The sequence below is a fragment of the Elephas maximus genome, chromosome 12 (assembly GCF_024166365.1).
Source record: "Elephas maximus indicus isolate mEleMax1 chromosome 12, mEleMax1 primary haplotype, whole genome shotgun sequence".
Lineage (NCBI taxonomy): Eukaryota > Metazoa > Chordata > Mammalia > Proboscidea > Elephantidae > Elephas > Elephas maximus.
Genome location: NC_064830.1, coordinates 72,863,473 through 72,890,247, shown reverse-complemented (window position 1 = coordinate 72,890,247; position 26,775 = coordinate 72,863,473). Strand labels below are relative to the sequence as shown.

At 43.0% G+C, this 26,775-nt stretch overlaps 1 protein-coding gene across 1 annotated transcript; it reads right to left on the bottom strand.

Moving 5' to 3' along the window:
* Nucleotides 1-2,285: 2,285 nt before the first annotated feature.
* On the bottom strand, nt 2,286-26,775 carry BFAR (bifunctional apoptosis regulator). Its single transcript, XM_049903179.1, has 8 exons — nt 26,562-26,775; nt 16,885-17,221; nt 14,554-14,758; nt 13,420-13,589; nt 10,717-10,861; nt 8,042-8,215; nt 5,417-5,619; nt 2,286-3,622 (listed from the first exon to the last, which is right to left on the bottom strand). Exons 2-8 carry the CDS (start codon nt 17,145-17,147, stop codon nt 3,430-3,432), a joined length of 1,353 nt encoding a protein of 450 aa, XP_049759136.1. The 5' UTR covers nt 17,148-17,221; nt 26,562-26,775; the 3' UTR covers nt 2,286-3,429.

The following is a 26,775-nucleotide window of genomic DNA, read 5'->3' as shown; positions in this document are numbered from 1 at the left end:
GCTGACTTGAAATGATTTTTTGCACAAGGAAATAAATCTCCTTTTCACTGATCAACAGCAGTGTTCAGTTCTCCACAGGAGGGAACTGAGGCCAAGTGATAAAGCTGCAAGTCTTGTGTTTGCTTTCTCTCCCTGTCCCGGAACTCAGGGCTGGAGTCTGTTTGGTTTCCAGTTTGATTGAGGTCAAAAGTCCTGTGTCTCATAGAACCACAAGTATGTGTATGACAGTGCCTGGTTTGGTAACATTTTTGAGATTCACCCCTTATGAAAAGGTGAGCTTTGTCTTTTAACCTGCTCCTGATGACGAGTTGTCAAATATGAGTGACTTCTTATGAGCCTGGCCTCAGTCTAGGCACTGAGATGCAGCATAAGATGTGAAACTCTGCCTTTGTAAGGTTCAAGTCTAGTAGTTTTTAGCTTCCCAGTTGCCATCAATTCTAACTCATAGTGATCCTATAGGACAGAGTAAACTGTCTCAGGGTTTCCAAAGCTGTAAATCTTTACTGGAGCAGACTGCCACATCTTTCTCCGAGGGTTCAAACCGCCGAACTTTCAGTTAGCAGCTGAGTGCTTAACCACTGTGCACCAGATCTCTTTAGGCTTTTAGCTAAGAGAGTATTATTCCCCAACACACTTCACCTTTAACCATTAAAATGTATTTCCTGCCTACAAGGGAAGTACATCCTCATTATTTAAAAAAAAAAAAAAAACTACAGAGAAGTATAAAGCAGAAAAAAAGTCACCTCTGATGGAGGGAAGTGTAGGTTGAGAGCTCAATGGAGAGGGCCACGACAGTGAGAACTGAGATTAGGTGATCTGGAGAGTGGGGAATGTGACAAAGCTAGTGCAGTGACTGTGGGGGCTGGTGCTCCATGGCTCCACCTGGGTGGCCCTGACCATGGGCCCCACCCTGGGCCTGGATCTGCCCTTGACCTGCTGGGAGGCCGTGTGGCCAGTGTCTGCCTGTTGGCTGCTTTGACTTGGTTGCCGTGAGCTATGGCATGGCCACTTTTCATGACTGCAAGGACCCCGCCCTGGAGCTGCGTGTGTAACACCCTTGCCCATCCCTGCTGGGTCAGCTCTCCCTCCCAGCCCCCGTTTGAGTGTGGAATATGGTGATTAGGGATGTGTACTGCAGTGGAGAAGTGAGATGTTCCAGCTTTCTGAAGTCATATCAGCCTTTTTCTGTGCATCTTGCTGGCATTCCCCTCTTTTGGACTGAAGGGGGCAAAGACCTCAGGATCTGTCAGGATGGAAATGGCATTCCCCTTTCCTGGTCTTTTTAACCCTGTTAGAAAATATGTCTTGATGCCTAACCTCTGTTCTGCTTAATAAAAGCCACACTCCATTCTTCAAAGAAAAAATGAAAAAAGTCACCCCCTCTCACACTCCAGAAATAACCACTCTTAGCATTTTAGTGGGATGTCCTTCAGGCTTTTCTATACTTTAAAAAAAAATGTAGTTGAGACCATACTGTGATTTTCATAAACCTTTCTCCAGGTTATTAAAAAAATCTTTGGAAATGCCATTTTTAAGTATCCGATACCATTTTGTAGATTGCTAACTTTTAGATCTTGGGGATATTTCCTATTTTGAGTAATCATTGTTGTGATGTCTTATTATTCCTTAGCCCAGATTTGAATCAAAGGGTCTGAATATTTTCAATGGACATCCTCTTTTGACATACCCAAACCTGTGGCCCTTGATCTGAACATGCTGGCCCTCCTGCTGGTGATAAGGAGGAAAGTCCAGCCCAGTCTGTTTGCTCTAGGCCAACTCTCCCCTTCCCTCCTTCCAGAGCAGATCCAGGTACTACTTATCTTTGAAGCAGGTGGGGAGAGGGTGTGACTGTGTGGGAGGACAGGGGATGGGGGCCATGAGACTGGGGGTTGGTAACCTGCAGTTCTGCCCAGGCCCAGCTCCACTAACATGCCTCAGCACTGGCTCAATGAACTTTGCCATCCAGCGTCCATATCTTCCCCTGGAAATGAGAATAATAGTAACCCTGCATGGTATGACACCAGGGATGCCCAGATCCAAGCATCCTCAGTGTCTTGGACAGATCATGTGTGTTGAACATGTAAAGCCAGGCAGCTGTAGGGACTGGCGTGCTAACACATGAGGAAGAAAAATATTCTCCCTCCTTTCTCTAAAGACACCAGAGGGTGGCTCCTTGGCTCAATGGTCAAATCAGGCTGGGAGACAAGAGCCTGACTCCTACAACTGTTCAAGACAGATTTTTCTTGAGTTTTCCATACAATCAGTTTTTCTCTATATTAGAGGTATTAACTGTATAAAAATCTTTTATTTTTCTCTCAAGTAATTTCTTCAGACTTGCAGGTGCAAAGTGTGTGACCTCTTCACCTCAGATACAAAGGATTAGTGAATGGTTCAGAGTCACAGAAACCCTTTGGCTACAAGCTCATCTCTGCAGGGCCAGTCTTCAGAGAGGTCACATCTCCCATCCACTGTTTTTACACTGAAGGAAATAAAAGGCCACAGTTCATGTCACTCCCCATTTTACAACTATAGCACTTGGTAAATACCCATCAGAACAGGACAATGAAGACAGTGTGAGGTCAATTTACAAAATGCTTTCTGGAACAAAAGGACTGTCCTGGAATTTATTTTACAGGTTAAACTCTTAAAAACAAAACAAAAGCCATTTTAAGGTAGTGTGGAGGCATCTGGACCTGGTGTGAACTACCCTCCATTAACTGCCCCCACCCCACTCCAGCCCCCAGCCCCTCTCAGAGAAACAGATTCAAAAGTCAGTGATGACATGCAGAGAACAGTGACTCCCAGTGTAATCATCATTCCAGTCTCAAACTGAATCTGTTTACAAGTTTCATGCTGAAGTCTTCTAGCAAGTCTTCACTAAAATAGAATCGTTGATCAAACCGTGGTATTTCCTCTGTATTTTTTTTATGTGCAACTGTCTATGCCTATGACAGTATCTTTTCCCTGTTTCCTTAAACTTGACTCATAGGATAAGCCTGGTCTTGTCTTGGTCTCTGGGCTCCGATTCACCCTTGGAGCCTCAGCTGGGTGCTGCAGTTAGGGCAAGGGGGCCCGCAGGCCTTCAGATGCTGACCACACGGTATCCTCTGAAGACTCCAAGAGCCCTTGCCAGCTGTCGAGGGCCTGAACCTCACAAGTCCCTGTGAGGAAGGCAGCTGGGCGGGAGGTGCTGCTGCTGCCTTGGCCAAAGAGACAGTCCACCGTGCTCTGGGATGCCAGTCCCTGCTGCCACCAGGCCACAAGCAGAGCGGAAGAGCACCTGACTGTAGCCTTTAACATACAAAGCAGCACCTCATTTTACTCGGGGTAGAAAGTAGGAATTCCACTTCCTCCCTTCAGCCCTTGTTAACATCAAAGCGCAGACATCAGTGAGGCTGCAAGAGTCACGCAGAGCCTGGGCACTGCCAGTCACAACACTTGAGTTTCCAGCCGCCGGACTTCCTTGAACACGAGATCAATGTTAATAATTGGGTTAAAGTACAGGGCCCAGTAAAATAAACAGTTGCAAACAAATTGAGGAATGAGGGGCCAGAACATGGCCACAAAAAGCCCCTGCGTTGATACTTTCCAAAAATGGCTCCACATCCTCTGAGGCACTGTCCTGAAAAGAGAAGAGAAATGTTTCAGGGGCAGAACTGTGGTGGCGTTTCTAATAATGACACCCAAATGATCAGACCCTGGGCCTTCTCCCAGCACCTCACAGAATGGGCGTGCCTGTGTGCAGAGATCTTGTCTTCCTGTCCCGGTGCCTGAGACATGCCTTAGCCTGACTAACCCGTCTTCACTGCGGCTCCCTCAGGGCACTATTTCCTCATGTCCCACATTGGGCACGGCCTCGCTCTTCACACAACCGGCCTCGCTCTTCACACGACCACAGCCTCAGTCTTAGTCACGTCACAGCTATGTCACACTTATATGTATTTCTTAACACAAATAATTTCTCTGCTAGGCTGTTAGCCCCAAGGGTGCAGACTGTCTTCTTTACCAAAATCTCCAGTGCTTGGCCGACAGCCAGGTCCACAGTGTGAGCTCAACTAACTGTGCACAAATAAATGAGTTTGCAGACTTGTAACAAATGAGGGAGATTCTTCACAGGTTCTCAGAACTATGTATAAGGCTGCTTCTGACTGACCAGACCAACAGCCCCGTGAGTCATGGGACGTTTTAAGCTGAAAGGAATCTGGTGTAGTGGAGGTGTCACTTCTGCCTCCCCAGAGCCATCCCCTTTCTTCTAGAAACAGCTTTTCCTCTCCTCTATTCTTTCCCATGTGGTTTGGGTGGGGCTGAAGGCAGCCTCAGCTTGTGGGGTGACCACATGACTGGAGCCTGGCTGAGGCGAGCTCTGCATAACCCTGGTGGAGGGATCGGTTTGGGTAGGCATGTGACCTAGGCTGGGCCAATCAGACAAAGGAGTCTGAGGCCTGAGACACTCGCAAGTGCTATGGGTGTTATGGGAGAAGAGGTGCTCCCTTTCCACCATGTTGCTAAACTGGTCAGGTGGAAGCCTGGAGTGACCTAGACCCCCACATGAAGAGAGCTTCCTGAGGCTGAGCAACACAGGAAAGGGCAGAGCTGTGAGAGGGAGAGAAAGAGTCAGTGCTGGTGACAGCACTTGGGCCCCAGGTCCAGCCACACTTGCAGGCTTGACCAGGCATTCCGTTTTCCCTTAGTTTAGGTTAGGCCTGTCACTTGCAGCCAAGAGTCCTGACAGAGACTGCCCAGCTCTCTTATTTTATGCATGAGTTCAGAGAAGTCCCAGTTGGTGGCAGAGCAGGATTAGAACTCACACCTGGAGAATTCCTGATCAGACCTCTATGCTCTAGCCTGCTGCTGCTTTCCATAAAGGACCCTCTTCTCACTTGCTTATCTTTCCATAAAGCCTCCCTTCTCACTTGCTTACTCCTTACTGTATACATACCCATTGCCGTTGAGTCGATTCTGACTCATAGCGACCCTGTGGGACAGAGCAGAACTGCCCCATAGAGTTTCTAAGAGTGCCTGTTGGATTTGAACTGCTGACTTTTGGTTGGCAGCCACAGCACTTAACCACTAGGCCATCAGGGTTTCCATTATTCCTTAGTTATTAAAATCCTTTACCACCATACTGTAGGAACTATATGGTAATATAATTATCTATGTAAGGATAAAATATACAGGACAACACTTTAACAATAAGCACCACAAAAGCAAACAAACAACCCACACCAAACACAAGTTTTCCTAGCCGCCATTTAAGTAGTGTTTTTCAAACGAGAGTCTGGGACAGCGTTGGTAGACCAAGGATTTTTTCTTCAAGTTTGAGAAACACTTCAAAGAGGACTTATCTATCTCCCAGTTGGTGTTTCTTTTTGAGGTCCTGTGGTTCTATGGTTCTCCTACATGAGCGCACACTTACTTCAGTTCACTTCTTGACCAGATCCTCCACAAGGAGAATAACTCCAGAACTGAGAGTAGCATGGCATTGACGATGAGAAACCGTGACGTCCAGTAATGAACCTCCAGCCAGTCCCATGCAAATTCAGCAATCAGCTGGTATGGGAGGAAGGAGTATTTGACCAGGAATTCCCTCCACTGCTTCCACGTGGGCTCTCTAAGGTCCTTTAGCAACAGCACACACAGATACAGAAACTCATGAGAAGTGACTTTTACATAGGATATTGTGGTTATCCCAGGGGGTTTTACATCTTATTACTTATACACACACATATATTATCCAACAATCTAAAATGAAATGTCCATCTGTCAACTCTTCTTGGAATACAACTCTTGCAATAATTCATCTGAAGTAGCAAAGATTTATGTCACCAAATAGGTCAAACTGAGATGCTTGTTATGTAATTGTGGACACTCAGAAGTAAAAATCTAAGCCCCAGTTATGAACAATAAGTTGAAATTAATTTAAATCAACCAACCAGATTTTTGTTTGTTTGTTATTATCTTCACAGCATCCACTGCCATCGTGTTAATTCCAACTCATAGTGACCCTACAGGACAGAGCAAAACTGCCCCATAGGGTTTCCAAGCTATATTCTTTACGGGAGCAGACTGTCACGTCTTTCTCCCATGGATCTGCTGGTGGGTTCGAACTGCTGACCTTTCCGTTAGCAGCTGAGCACTTTAACCACTGTGCCACCAGAGCTCCTTTCATCACAGCATAGGGAGCTCAAACCGTCTCCTAAATTCAGTATTTTAACTGTGGTAGAACAGTGATAGTTGTGGGGAAATTAAAAAACACATACACTGTCTTTCAAAAAAGTAATGTTTAGAAAATAAAGTTTTATAATTTTTATAATTACCGGTATAAGCAGATAATTAAAAAATTAAAAGGAGTATTTAAACAACTGGTAGGCAACCAGAATGGGGCCCTGGTGGCACAGTGGTTAAGAACTCGGCTGCTAACCAAAAGGCTGGCAGTTTGATTCCACCAGCGACTCCTTGAAAACCCTATGGGGCAGTTCTTCTCTGTTCCATAGGGTCGCTATGAGTCGGAATTGAGGGTAACAGGTTTGGTTTTTTTTCCTGGGCAACCAGAAGCCTAATGATGCGCATCCTGCTGGAAGCTCAGGAAGACTGCACTGGAACAGGGACTGGGCCTTCAAGGAAAACAGCGAGCCTGATGAAAGGGCAGAGCCATGGGAGCGTGTGAAAACGGAAAGGCTGGGGTCTCTGTGCTCCCGGACTGGCAAGGGCAGGTCACTGGGAACTGGGTAATTAGAGGTACGCATTGCAAGGGTGCTGATTCAACCACATTCAAGGCTGAAATTGGTTAGGCAGACTCTTGATTATAGTGCTTAAAAAAGGGTCTGGCTGTTTTAGCCATGACTTCAAAGGAAACCATAAGGTAGACCTATTTATCTTTCAAGTACAGTTTTCCGACAGAACGTGGGGTTTCAGTGAAAACAGCTTAATTTTTTTATATTGAAGGTTTTTGCATAATGTGTATCAAGTGAATTTTTTCTGAGTCATTTTCACCAAAGCACCTTTTTTTCTAAAATAAGTATTACATACATACACATTTATATTTTTATAAAATATAAGGTTCAGTTTGTTTGGATTATAAAAGTGATGTCAAATCTATCTTATTTATCTGGATATAGCAATGATTGGCTTTTTTTTAAATTAAAATATTTGTCCCTTGATTCATTAAAATTAGCAAAATTATTTGTTTATGAACACTAAACTTGCTTTTTGCATACTTCTCTAATACTACAACCCCCAAATCCAGATTGTGGGCAAGGTTAAGATATGATTTTTGTGGTTTGAATTACTGTCAGAATTAAGTACATAATTATATCAAACTTTTTAAAAAAGGACATTGTATTGGGCTGCAAGAATTTGAAGGTATTTCTTTATATATTTATGGGTATGTATATGTTGATTCCTACATCCATGTGACCTTCTGACACCAACAGATGGGAACAGCTGGCCCCAAGAGTAGTAACACAAAGGACACTACCCTCAAATGACCAACTAGGCTCAGAGAAATCACCCCGAGTGAATGCGATCCACCAACAATTCGGAAGGAATCCATGGGTCAATCTGAAGAAACAAGGCCAAAGGTGGGTATGTGACCCTCTGAAGGGCCCTGGTGGTCTGCTGACATGATAGCCCATCAGTGAGCTGTAACATGGGTCACTGTTACAGGGCCAATAGAGTGGACACTAATCCTGCCTCATGGTAGGACAAATAATCAGCGTTTCAGGGCCCTGTTAAGAGACAGATTACTAAACTGGGAATAAATGGAGCCTTCCAGGGTGATCCAGACCTATGCTATCTTCTGTTATAACAAAAGCAATGCTGTTCTTTCAATACTTCAGGTCGAGAGAGGAGCCTCTCTTGCTAAGCAATGCAGTAACAAAGTAGTCTTTTGGGAGTGCAGAGGTCCTAATTTCTTTTTCAGGGAGCTCTCCCTAAGGCTGGCTGTCATTTGCTCATCCATGGGAGGCTACAACCATATCTCCAGTTCCATACCACACAGGAATGGCAGGGTGCTTCTATTCCAGGCATTCTGCAGACCTACCAGAAGCTTGGTGATGATGTCTTCTCCAGAGTCATCTTCTTGAAGAGGGCAGATGGTGTGGATGAAGGGTAGGAAGGTGTCTGTGTAGTCAAACAGGTACAGGTACAGCAGACCGAGTCTGGGTGAGCTCTTGAGGGCGTACAAAAGGAACAGGGACCGGCCTGGGTTCACGGCCTGCAGAAGATGAGGTGGGCGCAGGGCCACATTACTACTGTGGCAGACAGCTCCCCACCCACACTACTGCCACAGTCTCACACCCTGTGCGTCAGCTTTTTCTCATGATTTGCACAAAGAATGGATGAATGAATGATAAGAAAGGCCAAGTAATCCATCCATTGGGTTATATACACAAAGATCCAATCTCTGTCTATTGCTGGGGATAATACATACCCCTGGGCACTAGAAGAATACAACCTTTTTGAAAAGCAATTTTGCAAAACCTACCAAAGAATCTTAAAAATGTGTAATTTAGACATTCTATGAGTGGGCATCACTGAATAAAAAGATTCTGAAATACAGAGGGCTTTATCCACCACATAGTTACTGTTTCATCATATATAACAGAAAATGAGTGAAAAACCAGTGACCTAAGTAAATTACAGTAGATAATTATGGTAGATATTTAACACAGAATCCATAGAGCCATTAAACACTCTATGAGGAGCTTCTAATAATGCCCATGTATTTTTAAATGTCAGGTGAAAAAAGGACTCAAAGATGTGTAGCAATGATCCCGGCAGGGTGTCAACTCCATGAAAGTAGAGTCTCTCCTTCAGTACTGTGACCTCTCCCTAGAGGAATACCTGGCACACCACGGACAGCCAATAAATATTTGTTGAACAAATAAACAAACAAAGAACTGTTTAAAATATGCACAGAAAATAGGCTAGAAGAAAACAGAACAAAATGCAATGCTAACCTGTGTTAGACTTGTTGGTAGACTTATGGGCAATTTATTTTCATTTTCCTCCCTCTTGTAAATTTTCCAAATTTTACTATAATGAATGTACATTTATATTTTTCCTGATTATAAAAGTAATTTTATCAACAAAATAAAGAGACAGCCTACAGATTGGGAGAAAATTTTGAGGAGCTATATAGCTGATAAGGGTCTAGTATCCAGAATACTTAAAGAACTGCTGTACTTAATAACAAAGAGACAAACAATCCAATCAAAAAATGGATGGGCAAAGGAACTGAACAGACATTTCACCAAAGAGGATATACAAATGGCCAGCAAGCACCTAAAAAAATGCTCAACATCATTAGTCATTAGGGAGATACAAGTCAAAACTACAGTGAGATACCACCTCACCCCTACTTGAATGACTATAACAAAAAGGAACAAGCAAATCATAGATGTTGGCGAGGATGTGAGGAAACTGGAACTCTCATCCATTGCTGGTGGGAATGCAAAAGAGCACAGGCGCTGTGGAAAACAGTGTGGCAGCTCCTCAAAAAGCTGAACACAGAACTACCATACGACCCAGGAATCCCTACCCTAGGCATATACCTAGAAGAAGTGAAGACAGGAATACAAACAGAAACTTGTACACTAATGTTCATCACAGCACTTTCCACAATAGCCAAAATATGGAAACAACCTAAATGTCCATCAACAGACAAATGGATAAACACAATGTGGTTTATACACACCATGGAGTATTACTCACCCGTGAAGAGAAATGAAGCCCTGGTACATGCTACAACATGGATGAACCTTGAAAGTATTATGCCGAGTGAAATAAGTGTTATAAAAGAACAAATATTGTACGATCCCACTTACATGAAAGAGGCAAATATATAGAGATCAAAGTTTATTAGTGGTTACCAGGTGTGGGAGGGAGGGAGAAAGAGGGAGTCTTAGCTTAGAGGGCACTTCATTTCTGTTAATAATAGTGGAATAATTTGGAAATGGATAGGGGTGAGCACAACACGATAAATGTAATCAATGCCACTGAATTGTACAAGTAAAAAATGCGGAATCGGCAAATGGTTTGTTATGTATATTTTTACTACAATGAAACAATAAAGTAACTTTAAAAATGATTCAGCTATTTGATACTTGGGCCCTGGTGGCGCAGTGGCTGTTTTGGCTGCTAACCAAAAGGTCGGTATTTCGAATCCACCAGCCATACCACCACGGCTCCTTTCATCAACAATGAAGGCATAAATTGTCAGGTACTTGTGCGATGGAATATTGCACAAAAGAGAAAATGAGCGACCTTGTAGAAGCAACTTGCAGAAGGATACACTCAAATTTTATCTCTTACATTGAGGTTGTTACATCCTTATTGTGTGCCTTTGAGTCATTTTTGACTCATAGCGACCCCATGTGACAGAATAGTCTGCCCCATAGGGTTTTTTCGGCTGTAATCTTTACAGCAGCAGATTGCCAAGTTTTTCTCCCACGGAGCCGCTGGGTGGATTCTAACCACCAACCTTTCAGTTAGCAGCACAGCACTTAGCCATCTGCACCACCAGGGCTGCTTCTGTTGTGGATACATACTCATGGTACAGGTAGGAAAGCATGCTCAGGAGGACACGCAGCACCCACTTCTGGAGAGGTGGGCTACGTGGACTTCATTGTTTTCTTTCTGAGTTAAGCCATGGGCATGCAGATGACAACTATGTTGTTCTCCATACTTTCTTCAATTAAAAAAAAAAAAGTTCACCTTATATTCCCAGAGATTTTGGGGGGGCTTCACACCTAGTGCTTTGACACGTTCCAGTTCCATGAGGATGACTCTCCTGTGGCTGCTATTTTCTATGGTATATGGCGCCCTTGAAAATTCTTCCTCTGTCAAAGTTAAAAGCAATCTGTGGGGGAAAAGAACCCTCTTTTGAGTTCACATTCCAGAAGCAAACTTTTCACATACAGAGCTTCATCCTATCAACTCAAGTATTTTAGGCTCAAGGTAAGGTAAGACATTTAATACATAAGCTAGTATTAGTAACAGCCAATAACTGAATGCTTACTATCTGCCAGTGACTACTCACAAGTGGCTTAGAGAAGTGACTTGGCCAAGGCCTACTCAGGTCTGTTTTGCTCCAAAGTCTTGGATCGTTCCGCCATACACTGTGATCATTCACATATTACTCTGTTTTTAAAATGTGTGTATGTATAGAAAAAAGATTGGAAAGAAAGCCAATCTTTTTATTAGAAGGAAATCCAATAAAACATTAATAGTAGTTGTCATCTGCCTCTTTTCACTGGAAAGCACAAACCCAGTCCCTCAGCGATTCGTCATTAAAACCTCCCAGTACATTGGCAGGATCAGAGGTGAACAGGCCTGCTCACAGTGTTGGTGGAGTATACGTTGATGGTCTTTTTGTGCGTAGTTTGGTAATATTTATTGAAGTTGAAAAGGTTTATTGCCTTTGACCCAGCAATTCCAGTTCTAGGAATTTGTCCAATGGAAGCAAGTCAGCAAAGATACACTGTAATAACTAGGTAGAAAATTTTATTTGCCACAATTTTGGGGAGATGGGCGATTCTTGTAAGAAAAGTGGGAGCGTTTCACTACCCTAAAGAGTCGAGCGTTGAAAGCTCAACACAGGGGTGGGGTGGGAGTCAGGTAGCTGGGCAGTGAGTGGACTGCCTGCCTGTCTGAAAGAAATGGATAACAACAGCAGTCCCTGGGAGTGGGAATCTTGAGAAGGAAAGAGACCAGAGGCCTGGATGTCTAAGGACAATTTTTAGTACACTTTCTGTGTGGTGTTCTATGTGACACTCCTGCACAGACCCTCCAAGGAAACCTACAGTAAAGATGGGCAGTGTTCTGGAAAGGGCGGGGCGATCTGTTGATGGGCAGTGAGTGCCTCATACCAGGGCATTCACTACCACCTTGTTTGGAATTGTCTGGAACAGGAATACAGGAAACAACACAAATGTGTACTGGTTAGAGATGGATTAAATAAATTCTAGTATATAGGGCAGGTTCGTTTAGTACAATCCTACTTTCCGTTTAAATAAATAATACGCGTTTATAGGGTATGTCGTGTAAACATTGGGAAAAAGTCCAGAAAGATGTCCAGTGTGAAATAAAATGATAAGTTTTGTTTTATGAAAACGAAGATGCTAAAGGTCATCTTATTAAATGTCAGAAACTTGTGGGCTGTATAGTCATAAATATACATACAATTTTTAATGTCCACAGCTATGCCTTGAACTATAACTAACTTTTAGAAGTAGATTGTCTTGTTTCACATAGTTGTATTTGGGTGATTAGGCTCATGGAAACACTTGAAAGGTATTATTTCAGAAAACAATTGAAGATTAATGAACATGTCCCATTTCCAAGACTCCAGAGGTCTTACAACCATGGCTCACTGATCTTAGTAAAGTTCCTATTTAGGCTTTGATAATGTTTAAGCACACAGTGTTCTCTTTTAAGATTTATGTATTCTGACACAACCATCAACCAATCAAAAATTTTTTGTTCAAATTCCTGATGAATTTTATATAAGTACCTGAAAATCTTAATCAGAGCTGTGACTTACTGGGCAATGACGTGCTGCCCAATCTTAAAGCTGTCTATTAATCCTGCATAGCAATCTGTTAATGGTGCTCTAGGTTTATATTTTTGACACCAAGCAAGATGGGAACAGTGGCTTTCTCTGAAGAGTAGGATTTCAAGGATATTTCACTTTCAGTATTACCTGGTTCTATATTATTATTCTTTAATAATAATGGTGTGTTATTTTTATAATCAGGAAACAACAATAAAAACATACTAAAATATCAATGACATGAAATGGTATAGCCACTTTGGAAGACAGTTTGGCAGTTCCTTGAAAAGTTAAGCACAGAGTTACCATATGCCTAGAAATTTCATTATTAGCAAAAATAAAAAATATACACTCACACAAAAACTTTTACATGAATGTTCATAGTGGCATTATTCATAACAGCCAGAAAGTGGAATCAAACCAAATGTCTACCCACTGATGAATGGATAAACAGAATTCGATACAGCCACACGAGGGTATATCATTCAACCACAGAAAGGAACAAAGTAGTGATGCATGCTACAACATGGATGAACCTTGAAAACATTATGCTGAGTAAAAGAAGCCAGACACAAAAGGCAACATACTGCATGATTCCAGTATATGAAATGTCCAGAACAGGCAAATCCATAAAGACAGAAAGTAAGTTAGTGGTTGCCAGGGGCTGGAGGCGGGAAAATGAGGAGTGTCTGCTAAAGGGTACAAGCTTTCTTTTTCAGGTGATGGAAATGTTTTAACATTTGTGGTGATGGTTGCACAACTGTGTGAATATACTGTACACTTTAAATGGGTGACTTTATGGTATGTGAATTGTATCTCAATAAAGCTGCTAAGTCAGTGACATGTCAGAAGACTTTGTTCCTCACCTTCCATTTACTCTCTCAGATAAAAACCTGTCTCTGTAGAGAGCAGCCCACGGCCCCAGCTGCTCCAGCCAGAGGACGACTTCTTCCGCTGTCCACTTGACCACAGCCTTGTGAACGAGGAGGTCGTGCTCAGACTCCCTGCTGCTCCAGTGATACACGAGCAGGACCACCTGGGGAAAAGTGACAGGGATCTTCAGGAACGGAGAGGTCAGAAATGCCAGTTTTTTCTACATCTGTGAGTGTGGGGCAGGGTAGGGAAGAAGATGAGCACAAGAGGAATGATGCCATGTCTGGACAGGGTGCAGGAGCACTGGGAAACCCAATTCTCAGCAGTTCGTCTCTCTGCTGACTGTTGGGCAGTGAGGGAACAGAGGCAGGACAAGACTCACTGCAGGGTGCCTGGGAGCAGCTGCACCCACGGACCCCATCAACTTGGTCAACAACTGTCTTATATACCTTTTCTATTGGGAAATCTGTAACATTTAGATTGTGCGGCAGGAAACTCAAAAAGAAAATAGTCTCTACATTGGTGAGCTCAAGACTTTATCACCAAGACAGACATATCTCCAATTCCAGTTCTATTACCTTTCTGCACCTCAGTTTTCTCGCATGTAAAATAGGAATAATAATGGTGAGTCCCTGGGTGGTGCCGACCGTTAAGTGCTTGACTACTAGCTGAAAGTTTGGAGATTTGAACCCACCCAAAAAGCCTGGCAATCTGCTTCTGAAGGTTACAGCCTTGAAAACTCTATGGAGCAGTTCTACTCTGCACACATGGGGTCGCTATGAGTCAGAATCGACGTGTTGGCAACCAACAACAACAATTACATTAAAGAGGTAACAGTGCCTTATCTCTACATAAATTATGAAGAGGATTAAATGGGATAAAGCTAACATTTATTGGCTCCAACTATTGTTGGCTACATGAGTAAGCAAAATCCCTGCAGCCCAATCATACAGCCCAGCAGATTTCAACGTACATAGGGAACTACCACATGCAGTCGTATCATCAGTTGTTCAGGTGCACTTCAACAGAATTGACTTCAGTAGAAACTGAGTGTGTGTACATTGTGTGTGTGATATGTGTGTGCGTCTGAGAGAGAGAAAAAGGAACATGAACAAAAATAAACTTACTGCTACACCAGTTAAAGCTGTGAGCACTCCGGAAAAGAATCCCCCTCCTCTCTGCTGATTCGCTTGGCCTGTGTTGGGAGCTACAGGAATCTGATCATTCCCATACTTCTGAAAGGCCGTGAGACTCTGGACTATGTCATTGTTCTGTTGAATGTCTTCAGATCTCATTCTAATGGCATCAGGAAATAATTTTTCAATTGCATCCCTGCGGAAAACATAAAATCACAAGATGGTTGGCTAAATACACTTATACTATCTAGAGGCTGAAATAAAACTAACAAAGTTTAGTAATATACATTTTAAGAATGTACAAGATTTATTATATTCCTGTTGGTAGTAACAAAAAATTAGAAACAACTGACATGGTCACTATTAAAGAAACAGCCAAATAAAATATAGCATATAAGACAATGGAATGCTACATAAATTAAAGATGAATTCACAGATCACTATGCATCAAGATGATTAAACCTAAGGTGTACATATTTTTTTTTTAATAACTTTTATTAAGCTTCAAGTGAACGTTTACAAATCCAATCAGTCTGTCACATATAAGTTTACATACATCTCACTCCCTACTCCCACTTGCTCTCCCCCTCTTGAGTCAGCCCTTTCAGTCTCTCCTTTCATGACAATTTTGCCGGCTTCCCTCTCTCTCTATCCTCCCATCCCTCCTCCAGACAAGAGTTGCCAACACAATCTCAAGTGTCCACCTGATATAATTAGCTCACTCTTCATCAGCGTCTCTCTCCCACCCGCTGACCAGTCCCTTTCATGTCTGATGAGGTGTACATATTTTTGAATGAAAATAATAAACTGCAGAATAGCATAGTGACAGTATACTACTGACATGAGAAAATACTTGCATTTTGTATTGGAACACACATATGCCTATGTTATGGAGTGAATTGCGTCCCCCCAAAAAATGTGTGTCAACTTGGCTAGTCCCTGGTTCCCAGTATTGTGTGATTGTCCACCATTTTGTCATCTGATGTGATTTTCCTATGTTTTGTAAATCCTACCTCCATGATGTTAATAAGATGGAATTAGCAGCAATTATGTTAACAGGCAGGACTCAATCTACAGAATTAGGTTGTACCTTGAGTCCATCTCTTTTGAGATGTAAGACAGAAGCAAGCAGAAAGACACGGGGACCTCATACCAACAAGAAACAAGAGCCAGGAGAACAGCGCATCCTTTGGACCCGGGGTCCCTGGATGAGAAGCTCCTAAACCGTGGAAAGTGATGACAAAGACCTTCCCCCAGAGAGAAAGCCTTCCCTTGGAGCTGGCACCCTGAGTTCAGACTTCTGGCCTCCTAGACTATGAGAGGATAAACTTCTCTTTGTTAAAGCCATCCACTTGTAATATTTCTGTTATAGTAGCACTTAATTCTGAAAGAAGTCACAACTAAGTTGTAGTTATAATTACTCTGGGGAAAAGGAAGTTCTAAGATGGAGCAGAAGGGTTAAAGGAGCCTTTACGTTTATCAGGAATGTTGCAATTTTTTTAAATGTAAAAAATGTATGCATTGCTTGTGTCATTAAAAATTAATTTAAAAAAGTAAAGTTCAAGAGTGAGAGAAAGACCAACCATCAGACCACACTACCAAAAGTAGGACTGTTTTCATTTTCAGTTATACACAACCAAAGAATCCTCCTTCATTTAAGATTCACCTTCAGGTAAAGCAATGCTGACCAGTAAAAGCAAAGTATTTGTAAACTCATCTCCTGTGAAAAAGAGAATAGTGGGTTAATGGTTTCATAGAACCTTCTGATCCTCTGTTGATACCAAGAAGACTGAATGCATTCTAAGGTAACAGAAATGGAGACAAGGTCCTCAGAGGAAAAGTGACCGCATGGAAGCAGAAAAGGTCTGGCCATCTGGGAGGCCTGCTGTTTGCTGTGGGATGCTATGCATGAGAAAATATCTCTTTTAAATGTGATCACTGGAACAGAATTTATTCAGATGTTTAAATACCAACATCAAGCCAGTTATTCAGAATTATACAGTTATACCATTTTCTCTATTAAATATAGAATGCTATCAGTGAATGTAAATCAGTAAAAAGTGTCATATATAAGCAATGGTCTGACAACCCGAATTTCTTTCTTTCCTTCCTTTAAAATAAAAAATAAACCAATTACGGCCACCTGTGAAGAAGGGACTCTGGGTTTGCAGGTCCATGAGCTCCCTCACTTATAGTCCAGAAGATCCAGAACGCCCAAAGAGGTCAGCTCTGCACCTTGGGCCTTTTCAAACATAGCTGCTCCCATTAAGAGAAACGTCACTGTACAAGCTATATGTGCTACTCAAAAGGGCTGAGCATTACCTGAGGAGAATATTGACTTTGGGGAAGCCTTCCCATTTTTCTCTGCATTCCGGACACTCTGTTTTCTTTGAAGATGCCCACCATAAAGCTAGGCAGTGCCGGCAGAAGCTATGCCCACAGTTCAAGGTGGTAGGGTTAACCAGGATGTCGTAACAGCAGTGGCAAGAAAATTCACTGACAGAAATCTGAGGGCTGGTGCTTTGGAGAGGGTCATCTTTCTCAAGGCTTGTCACGTTCAGATCATTTTTCTCAGGCTCCTCCATCTCTTAGCTAGTTCTGGGATCCACAGACATAGAAAAATCCAGACTTAGAAAATTACTGCAAAGCATCATTACATCTAAGGAAAAAAAAAAGACAAAATAATTTTGTTGGTATTTTAGATCACTGCCATTCTAATAAACTATTAATTTTTACACGTGAAAAATTTGTACAATAAAAGTCCATGTTACAAAACCCAGATAAATATCATTAAATTTCTTTCTGGTCTATTTGTCGCACTTCTCACAATTAAGCGAAGCAAAATAGTCCAGCTATAGTCAACAGACTTAGGATGGGTGGAGAACTCTGGACCCTTCTCTCTTACTAACTTCCTTTGAAAATATAATTTCTTTGGACCTCAGTGTTCGCAATTACATTTCTTAAGTCCTTTCCAGCTCTGATTTTAAATCGACCAGCTTCTTGGCAAGCGTAAAATGTCTGGAGTTGGCAACCAATATACTTTTATGTAAATAATGTATTTGTCTAAACGAAGCTGCTTCCCCACTAGACAATTATTATTTTATAAACATTTGCTTTTAGAAGGTCCCACAGAGGGGGTCTGAAGCAATACTAAGAAGTGAGTGAGTTCAACAACAACAAAATAAATAAAATTGAGAAAAAAAATAAACAAAGGTATTTTGCATTAAAAAAAAAAAAAAAAAAAAAAAGGAGTGAGTGAGGCCTTGTTCTCCCAGATGCCCTGTGCCACATTCTCCCATGGCTTGCTATACTCCTTTCCCCCAAATCAGCCCCAATATGCACATCAGGCTCTCTGGATCTAGCCAGTTTGGTGCCACACAAACATACTAATGATGATAACATAAAAATGACAAAAGACTATTTTCATTTTCATCTGGGTCTTTGGAGATTTTTTTTTATTGAAAGTAGTGTGATGGAGAAGGCCCTGAAGTTAGAATCTCAACTCCCAGCTCACTAGCTCTGTGATCTTGCATAAGTTACTTGAGCACTGGGAGCCCGTTTTCTCACTTGTGAAATGGTGATACTCTGTAGCCGGTTTTCTCACTTGTGAAATGGTGATACTCTGTAGCCGGTTTTCTCACTTGTGAAATGGTGATACTCTGTTGCCGACTCATAGCAACCCTGTATGATAGAGTAGAATTGCCCCAACAGGTTTCTGAGGCTGTGATCTTTATGGAGGCAGACTGCCACAATTAGTGACACTGATTACATTCTTTGAGTTGTGCAACGATTCTCACTCTTCTGAGTTTTCCTTCCCGGTTAACATAAGCTTATTGCCCCCTAAGGTTCCTACCTAATCTTTTGAGTTGCTATTGCAATAGCTTCAGGAGGTTATCCAGCCTCCATGGCTCCAGGAAGTCTGGAGTCCATGAGATTTTGAAATTCTGTTCTGGATTTTCCCCCTTTTTATCAGGGTTCTTCTATAGAATCTTTGATCAAAACGTTCGGTAATGGTAGTCAGGCACCATCCAGTTCTTCTGGTCTCATGGCAAAGAAGGCAGCTGTTCAGGGAGGCAATTAGCCACACATTCCATATCCTCCACCTATGCCTAACTTTTCTTTTTTCTTTGTTGCTCCAGGTGAGTAGACACCAATTGTCCTGCCTTGGATGGCCACTTGTAAACTTTTAAGATGCCAGGCAGTACACAATGAACTAGGAGGTAGAACTGAAGCACTAAGCACATTATTAGGCCAATTAACCCGGATGTCCCACAAATAAAAAAGTCACAGGTAAATTAAGTCTTGGAAAAGTTGAGTCTGAGATAATGATAAAACTTCCAAGTAGAAAGCTTTAGCAAGTACTGGAGACACAAATTAGTTGGGAGTAAGAATAAGGCTAAATATATTAATATCAGAGTGAAATGCATACAAGTTACAAATAATGTATATTGAAATCCGTTTCTCACAAATTATCCTTTTTCAAACTGGAACACAACAGAAGTTCCTAGCTTCCAGATCTGAAAGTTTATTTCCGTGAGAGAAAGCAAATCACACCCTGACATGAAACGTGTACTTTATATGTCCTATTTTGAAAAGCTGAGGTGGTCATTAACTGTTTTGCAGTTGCTTTTAATGAACTAGAAACTGCATGGCCTTTGATTACTTCTCTGGAATTCTTCTAGTTTCATTTTACTCTAAATAGAAAGTGAAAGCTAACAGAGAAAAAATACACATCCTTAACCAAATTCAGTTGATCTTTTCCGCTACTTCTCTATGTCCGTATCTAGATTATTTCCACCGATTAAAGAAAACTGTACCTTTAGGGGAGCCCTGGTGGTGCAGTGGTTAGGCGTTGGGCTGCTAACCGAGAGGTCGGCAGTTTGAATCCACCAGCCAATCCTTGGAAACTTTATGGGGCAGTTCTACTCTGTCCTGTAGGGCCACAATGAGTCAGAATCAACTTGACGGCAATGGGTTTGGTACCTTTAGAAAAGGAAAAAGGAGCCCTGGTGGCAAAATGGTTAAGCACCTGGCTGCCAACCGAATGGCTGGTGGTTCAAACCCACCAAGCAGCTCAGCAGGAGAAAGCCCTAGTGATCTGCTCCCTTAAAGATTAAACTCAAACCAAATCCATTGCTGTGAAGTCGATTCTAACTCATGGTGACCCAATAGGACAGAGCAGAACTGCCCCACAGGGGTTCCAAGACTGTAATCTTTATGGGAGCAGATTACCAGGTCACTTCTCCCTCAGAGCAGCTGGTGGGGTCGAACCATCGACTTTTTGGTTATTGACTGAGCACTTAACTATGGGGCAGTTCTACTCTGTCACATAGGGTCGCTATGAGTCGTAATCAACTTGGTGGCACCTAACAACGACAGAAAAGGAAAGGGCCTCTGAAGTGCTAAAATCTAGCTCAGAGACTAAAGGTACAAGAAGATCTTTTTTGCTACTTCTACTTGTATGTATTTGGGTTATTCCCACTAATTAAAGAAAACAGTACCTTCGGAGGAGGAATGTGCCTCTGAAGTGATACAAATCTAGCTCGGAGACTAAGGTTACAAGCTATGGTGTTCTGAGCGGGTAAACACACCCTATTGTGCTGGCAATGATTAAAGGGCTCTTTGAGGAGACGGCCCAGTGCGCCTGAGGATGTTCACAGCTGTTCTCTACAGGCTCAGCTGGTCAGCAGGGCACTGTGAGAATCAGCTTGCTGTTCTCAGGATTCTTTTCCAAGTAAGCGTGTGCTAGAACGCCACTCTATCCTGTTCTTTTCCCATCTGCCCTTGTGTCACAGGCCTCAGAGCCTAGGGGGACATGGTCAGGATGGCGGGGAGGAGAATCATCCCATTCCCACTCTGAGTGCCCCATTCACATGGATATCTTCAGTTTCTGTTCACCTTTAATCACATGTGAAATTACAAGTGTCCCCTAGCTAGTTCAAAACCAGTGGGAAGAATCCTGAGCTTGCAAACATCTACAAAACTGCAAACAGAAACACATTTATAAGCATCGGTTGAACACCACAGAATGGAGGGGGCCAGCGAAACCTCAGGGGGACAATTATCACAGTCTCTGATGACCTGGGCAATTCCAAGATATCTATCAACCTGACCTTTGCTAAATCCTCCTGAAGACATACCTAACTGACATTGTACAATTATGTGACCACCTATAAAAGAAAAGGGTTGGGACATAAACAACCTCCCAATAGGAATGAACTTAGAAGGAAAGTTGTTTGACTTGGTCAGGTACTTCACCACGGATTCATTTATCCAAAGGGCTACTATCTGGAAGGAGGTGGTGGTAGTGCTGTTACCACTTTGCTTCTTTAGTCACTCCACTAACATTTAGGAAAGTCAATTGATGCAATAATTTTTAATGAGTTTATTCAAGAAGAACACCGGAATTCTGAGTTTAAGTCAAGGGTTGCTATACCTTAGCTTACAAAGATTTCATTATGGAATGATTGTTAACTCTTCAGGAACTGCAATCCTCACACTGCTTGATTCAGTGGTATAGGATTATGGTTTTACTCCTTATTCAAGAAAACATTTATTGTGACTACAGTACATACTTTGATGTTTCAGGAATAATACGTTAAAGGGTTAATTTATTAAAGATTCAACCTGAAACATATGATCTTAATCATTTCTCAGCAAAGATATCCACTGCAAGAATAAAAAGATTTTGGCTTATGTGGGCCCCTAGTTAGGCTATTTCCTCTCATTGTTTGTCATGTGACAACAGAGAGTAAAGCAATTGCTAATACTTACTGAGCCCCTATAATGCGTAAGGCACGTAATCCTTTGGGATCAGTGTTATCATCTCTATTTATAGATGGGGAAAAGGAGGCCCACTTAGTAAAGGACAGAGCCAGGTTTTAGGACATGGTGTCATTTAAAGCCTCTCCTCTTAACACATTATCCCAATAAGGTAATCAATACCAGTTATTAGTTCAAAAGGCTGATTTACTCCTTTACCATCTAGGCCACGCTATACAGCTGTTACTACACAGTTCGGAAAAACCAACTAAAATTTGACAACACTGCATTCTGGGACATGAACTCCAGCTGGTGACTGTTAGGCTGAGCATGCTATTGCAAGGGACATAGGGTGAGGGTGGGTGGGTGGGTGGACACTACTTAAAACACTGGCAGGACACTACAGATATTATTAAATGTCCACAGAGTGACTGCCCATTTCTAGTGATTATGAAATAAAAATAAATGTGCCCCAATGTAAGCAAGGAAAGGGTCAGAAATGTCAATAAGAACAGAATATTACATTCACTTCTTGTAGGTGGTAAAAATTGGCTCTTCCATTACTACAAAAGAAGCCATTTCTAGCCTTAACTGGACAAAGTCTTGTATTTCTCCAACTTTAAACAGACATTTTCTTCCTGGATAGGGTCAGAAATCACTAGGGCAAAATGAGCTAGCTCCCTTAGATGCCGGCTTGTTGCCTGAATGCTGAAGCCTTGTAATTTATCACCTGTGACTGGTGTTGGGCAGGATGGGAGCAGGCGGAGAAGGGCATGCTGGCTCTCCTAGAGCCTGTACTGTTTTGTTTCTGTTGGCATATACTCAAAGGCCTGTACTAAACCCTGTAGATCTCCAATAACACAGAAAGTGATAAAAAATTACTGCTGGTTACAAGGAACACATACCTTAATGTTCTTTTTTTAAAATACTGTTATGCCCATAAAATAAACAATAATACCCAAAGGAAATATGTTCCTCAAAACAATCCATTATATGAGATCAAAAGAACATTTGCCCAAAAGCAAAGATGAAAAAGCAGGAAGGGGTAGAAACCTGGGACAAAAGGAAACGGAGAAGAGAGGGCGGAAAAGGGTGAGAGTGCAGACGCACTGTGGGGAATGCAACCAAGGTCATGGAACACTATCGACTGGGAAACTAATTTGCTCTGTAAACTTTCACCTCAAGCACAAAGAGAAATTAAAAATACATATATTCTGTTATGACTCACATATTATAAACTAATTTTTCAGGCTTAACTCCTTCTACTTTTTACTCACTGCTGTTTCAATAAAGTCTTTGCCTCTCCAACCAAAGGAGCTCAGGAGCCAACCTATAGAATTCTATCCTCTTACCTGAGAGTACCTGGCATTAAGTGGGACTCTAGACATTGGCAGAGGAAAATCAAACCAACAAATATTTGACTCCCTATCACACTATAAGGTTGCTATAAATCAGAATTGACTCAACAGCAATGGGTTTATTATGGTTATCACAGTATTTCTTAATACCTCCATCAGAATCACCTGAGAGGGCAGGGGAACCTGAACCAGGATGTCGGGGAGAGAGAACCAGGAATATCTGTTTTAAACAAGCCTCTCAGGAGATTCTCACGCACGTGTTGGGACACTAGAGAGCTGTTACATGCAAATAAATGCATATGCCTAAATATGTCTCAAAAAAAGTATGAATAAGGCATGAATAAAATAAAGTTTACATAACACTTCTGATCTCACCTCTTCTTGTCTCCAATATCTCCTCTCTACACTGCCTGAATAATCTTGAAGCAAAGTTCTGATGAAGCCCTTCCTTTGCTCAAAACCTTCCCTACTCACCTAGACATTATTATGCTGAGTGAAATTAAGTCAGACACAAAAGGGCAAATACTGCATGCTTCCCACATACATGAAATATCTACAACAGGCAAATACAAACAAAATTTGTTAGCGGTTAGCAGGGGCTGGGAAGGGATGGGGAGATTTTGCTTAGGGGTACTGAGTTTCAGTTAAGGGTGATGGAAAACATTTGGGAACGACATTTGGAAATGGAGAGTGGTCATGGGTGTACAACATGGTAAATGTAATTAATGTCAAAGAATTGTACGCTTAAAAATGGTTAAAATAGCAGATTTTCTTAAATACATATTTTGCCACGAGGAAAAAAAATTTAAAAACCTTCCCTACCATGGGAAGGAGCCCTGGTGGCACAGCGGTTAAGAGCTTGGCCGCTGGAATCCATTAGCTGCTCCTTGAAAACCCAGACTCCTAAGCTTGTCGGTTTAAGAATCTTTATGGCCCACTAGCAATCAACATAACTTTAGCTTAGAGCCCAAACTCTGGAGCCAGAATGCCTGGATTCAAACCCCACCTCCACCAATTGTTAGTTGTGTGACCTCAGACAAGTCACTTAACCTCTCTGTGCCTCAGTTTCTGCATATGTAAAATGGGGATATTAATAAGTACCTCATAGGGTTGTTGAAAAGGATTAAATGAATTAATAATATACATGACACTCAGAATAGTGCCTGGGACATAGTAAGTGCCACAGGTTGTTGTTGTCAGGTACCATTAAGTTGGTTCTGACTTATAGCTACCCCATATACAAGAGAAGGAAACACTGCTCGGTCCTGCACCATCCTCACAATCTTTGCTATGCTTAAGCCCACTGCTGCAGCCACTGTGTCAATCCATCTCGTTGAGGGTCTTCCTCTGTTTTGCAGACCCTCCACTTTACCAAGCATGATGTCCTTCTCCAGGGACTGGTCCCTGCTGGTAACATGTTCAAAGTATGTGAAACGAAGAGTTGCCATCCTTGCTTCTGATGAGCACCCTGGCTGTACTTCTTCCAAGACAGATCTGTTTGTCCTTCTGGCAGTCCATGGTATATTCAATATTCTTCACCAACACCACAATTCAAAAGCATCAACTCTTCTTTGGTCTTATTCATTATCCAGCTTTTGCATACATGTCAGGGGAGTGAAAATAGCATGGTTTGGGTCAGGAGCACCTTAGCCCTCAAGGTGACTTCTTTGCTTTTTAACACTTTAAAGATGTCTTTTGCAGCAGATTTGTCCAATGCAATGCATCGTTTGATATTACCATTATTATCCCCTGCTACTCCCCTGCTCACACACTACACTCTAGTCTCACCTACTAATTCCTGATCCTTGGGCATTTTTCCATATCCTCACACTGTTCCCTCTACCTGTAACACCGCTCCACAAGCTCTCTAGGTCAAAAGCATCCAACTGACAAAACCCAATTCAACTGTCACTTGAAAGTCTTTTCTACTCCCTCCCACCCCACATGCATACCCAAAGTAAGCTTTCCTGTCTCTGTACATTGGAGTAACTTTTATTTGTGTATGTTTTCTCATCTCCTCGACTGTAATTTTATTGATATAATGGTACAGTTGAAACAGTAAGGCCTTAGGAGTGAGACAGGCTTGGGTTTCAAACCCTGTCACTATTATCCTCCCTGAGCCTATTTTCTATTTATAAGTTCAGAATAAAGGGCTGATGGGAGGTTAAATGACCAACCCTATCCATAAAAGCCCACTGCCTCCGAGTGATTCTAACTCATAGCAACCCCACAGGACAGGGTAGAAGTGCCCCATAGGGTTTCCAAGGCTGTAATCTTTACAGGAGCAGACTGCCACATCTTTCTCCCTCAGAGTGGCTAGTGAGTTTGAACCACTGACATTTCAGTTAGCAGCAGAGTGCTTATCCATAGACCAAAAAAAAAAAAAAAAAGTCTGCTGTCTCTAAGACAGTTGATTAGTATTATCAATAGCAGCATTTACTGAGTGCCAGCTGTGTGAGATAGGGCCAGAGCCAGATGCTGGCACTAAAAGAAAGAAGTGCCCTAGAGAAACATCAAGTTTGTGGAAACATGCAGAAGGGCATCGAGCCAGATACCAGGAGTGGATTATCCAATAGGCAAGGTAAGCAAGGTGCTTACCTTGCTTACCAGATCACCTGTAGTGAGCAATTTTACATGGGTTTGTGGTGAAACCATGTGAACTTGTTCACTGCACATTAGTAAGTAAGCACAAGTAAGCCCGTGTTTACCCTGCTTACTGGGTAATACGTCCCTGTCAGGGATTGTAAAGAGGCTTTGATTCCGTAGAAAGACGTTGTAGGGTTGGGAGAGTGACAGATTCCAGCCATACCTAGAAGCAGGATGTTTCACACAGTGAAATGTGAAATTGCTCACTATATAAGCACCATGTTAACCGTGCACATTGGATGATCCGCCCCTGCCGGATAAGGATACTCCCATGTTGTGGACACAACACCCTTTTCGACAACAAACAAAACCACAAACTGGCACATGCACTTTGCACAGGCTCTGGGGTGTGTCCAAGGTAGAGACTGGTCTTTCGGAGTGACGTAAAAACCACACCCAAGGAACCGACCAATGGGCTCCGGCGGGGAGGACCCAACCGGGACAGCTGACGGCATGACAGCATCTGAGCTCTCACTTTCTCTTCTCCACGTTGTTGGGGGGCAGCGGCCTCCAGCCCTGACAGGATCAAAGACCCTCAAATAGGCATAGCCTAGCGCTCCGTCGTATAGGGTCGCTAGGGTCGGAATTGCCTTGATGGCAGTGAGGTTTTTTTTTTTTTTTTTTTGTGCGCGCTCATTTGCCGTTTCCTTTTTTAACCGAAAGTCCCTTTTTGACCACGTTTCTGAGTCGTGAGCTCGGAACCCGAAGAGTCGGGTGACAACCCAGTGTTACTCTGGGGTTTCACTTTCCTTTTTCAGCACCTCCGTTACCCCATTTTAAAATGGACAAAAATTCCGCCCTGGGGCAGGAATGTGCCTCGCAAATGAGACCTAAGCTCTGCCTGGAGCCTATCCCGCGTCTGGCCGATTCCCGTCGGGCTGCCACGCGCCCCTGGCGGGTGGGCGACTGTGGAACCCCTCCGGGGGAATGGAGGCGACGCCCCTTCCCTCCAGCCCTGAGGAGCCTCTGGAGCGCGTGGCTCTGACCCTGACCCCCGAGAGGACACAGGCGAGGCGCAGGGACCAGCCGTGCCGACTCGGGGTTCTCGAGCAGGGATGGGAAAGTTGGCCAAGCCGGGGTCAGCAAGCGGCGGCCAAGGCTGCGGCTGCCCAGGACCCGGGCCTGGGTGAGGGAAACTCCGAGCGCTTCCTCCGAGCCCGACGGATTCCCAGTACGTCCTCCATAACCGTCCCTGAAATCAAGCCCGGACCGCCCCCTCGCCAGCCGACTTACCACTCCGCTCCTCCTGGGGCCAACCCAGACATCGCCCGGGTCCAGACCCCGCGGAAGCAGAGGAGAAGGTGCAACTTCACTTCCGGAAGTAACCGAGGCCGGGCGGCGGCGGAGGGTGCCCCCTGCCCGCGACCATAGAGGAGAGGCCGCACTCGCTTCCCGACCCCCTCAACCCCGCGACCTCCGGGCTGCCTAGAGCGGCCACTCCTGGGCC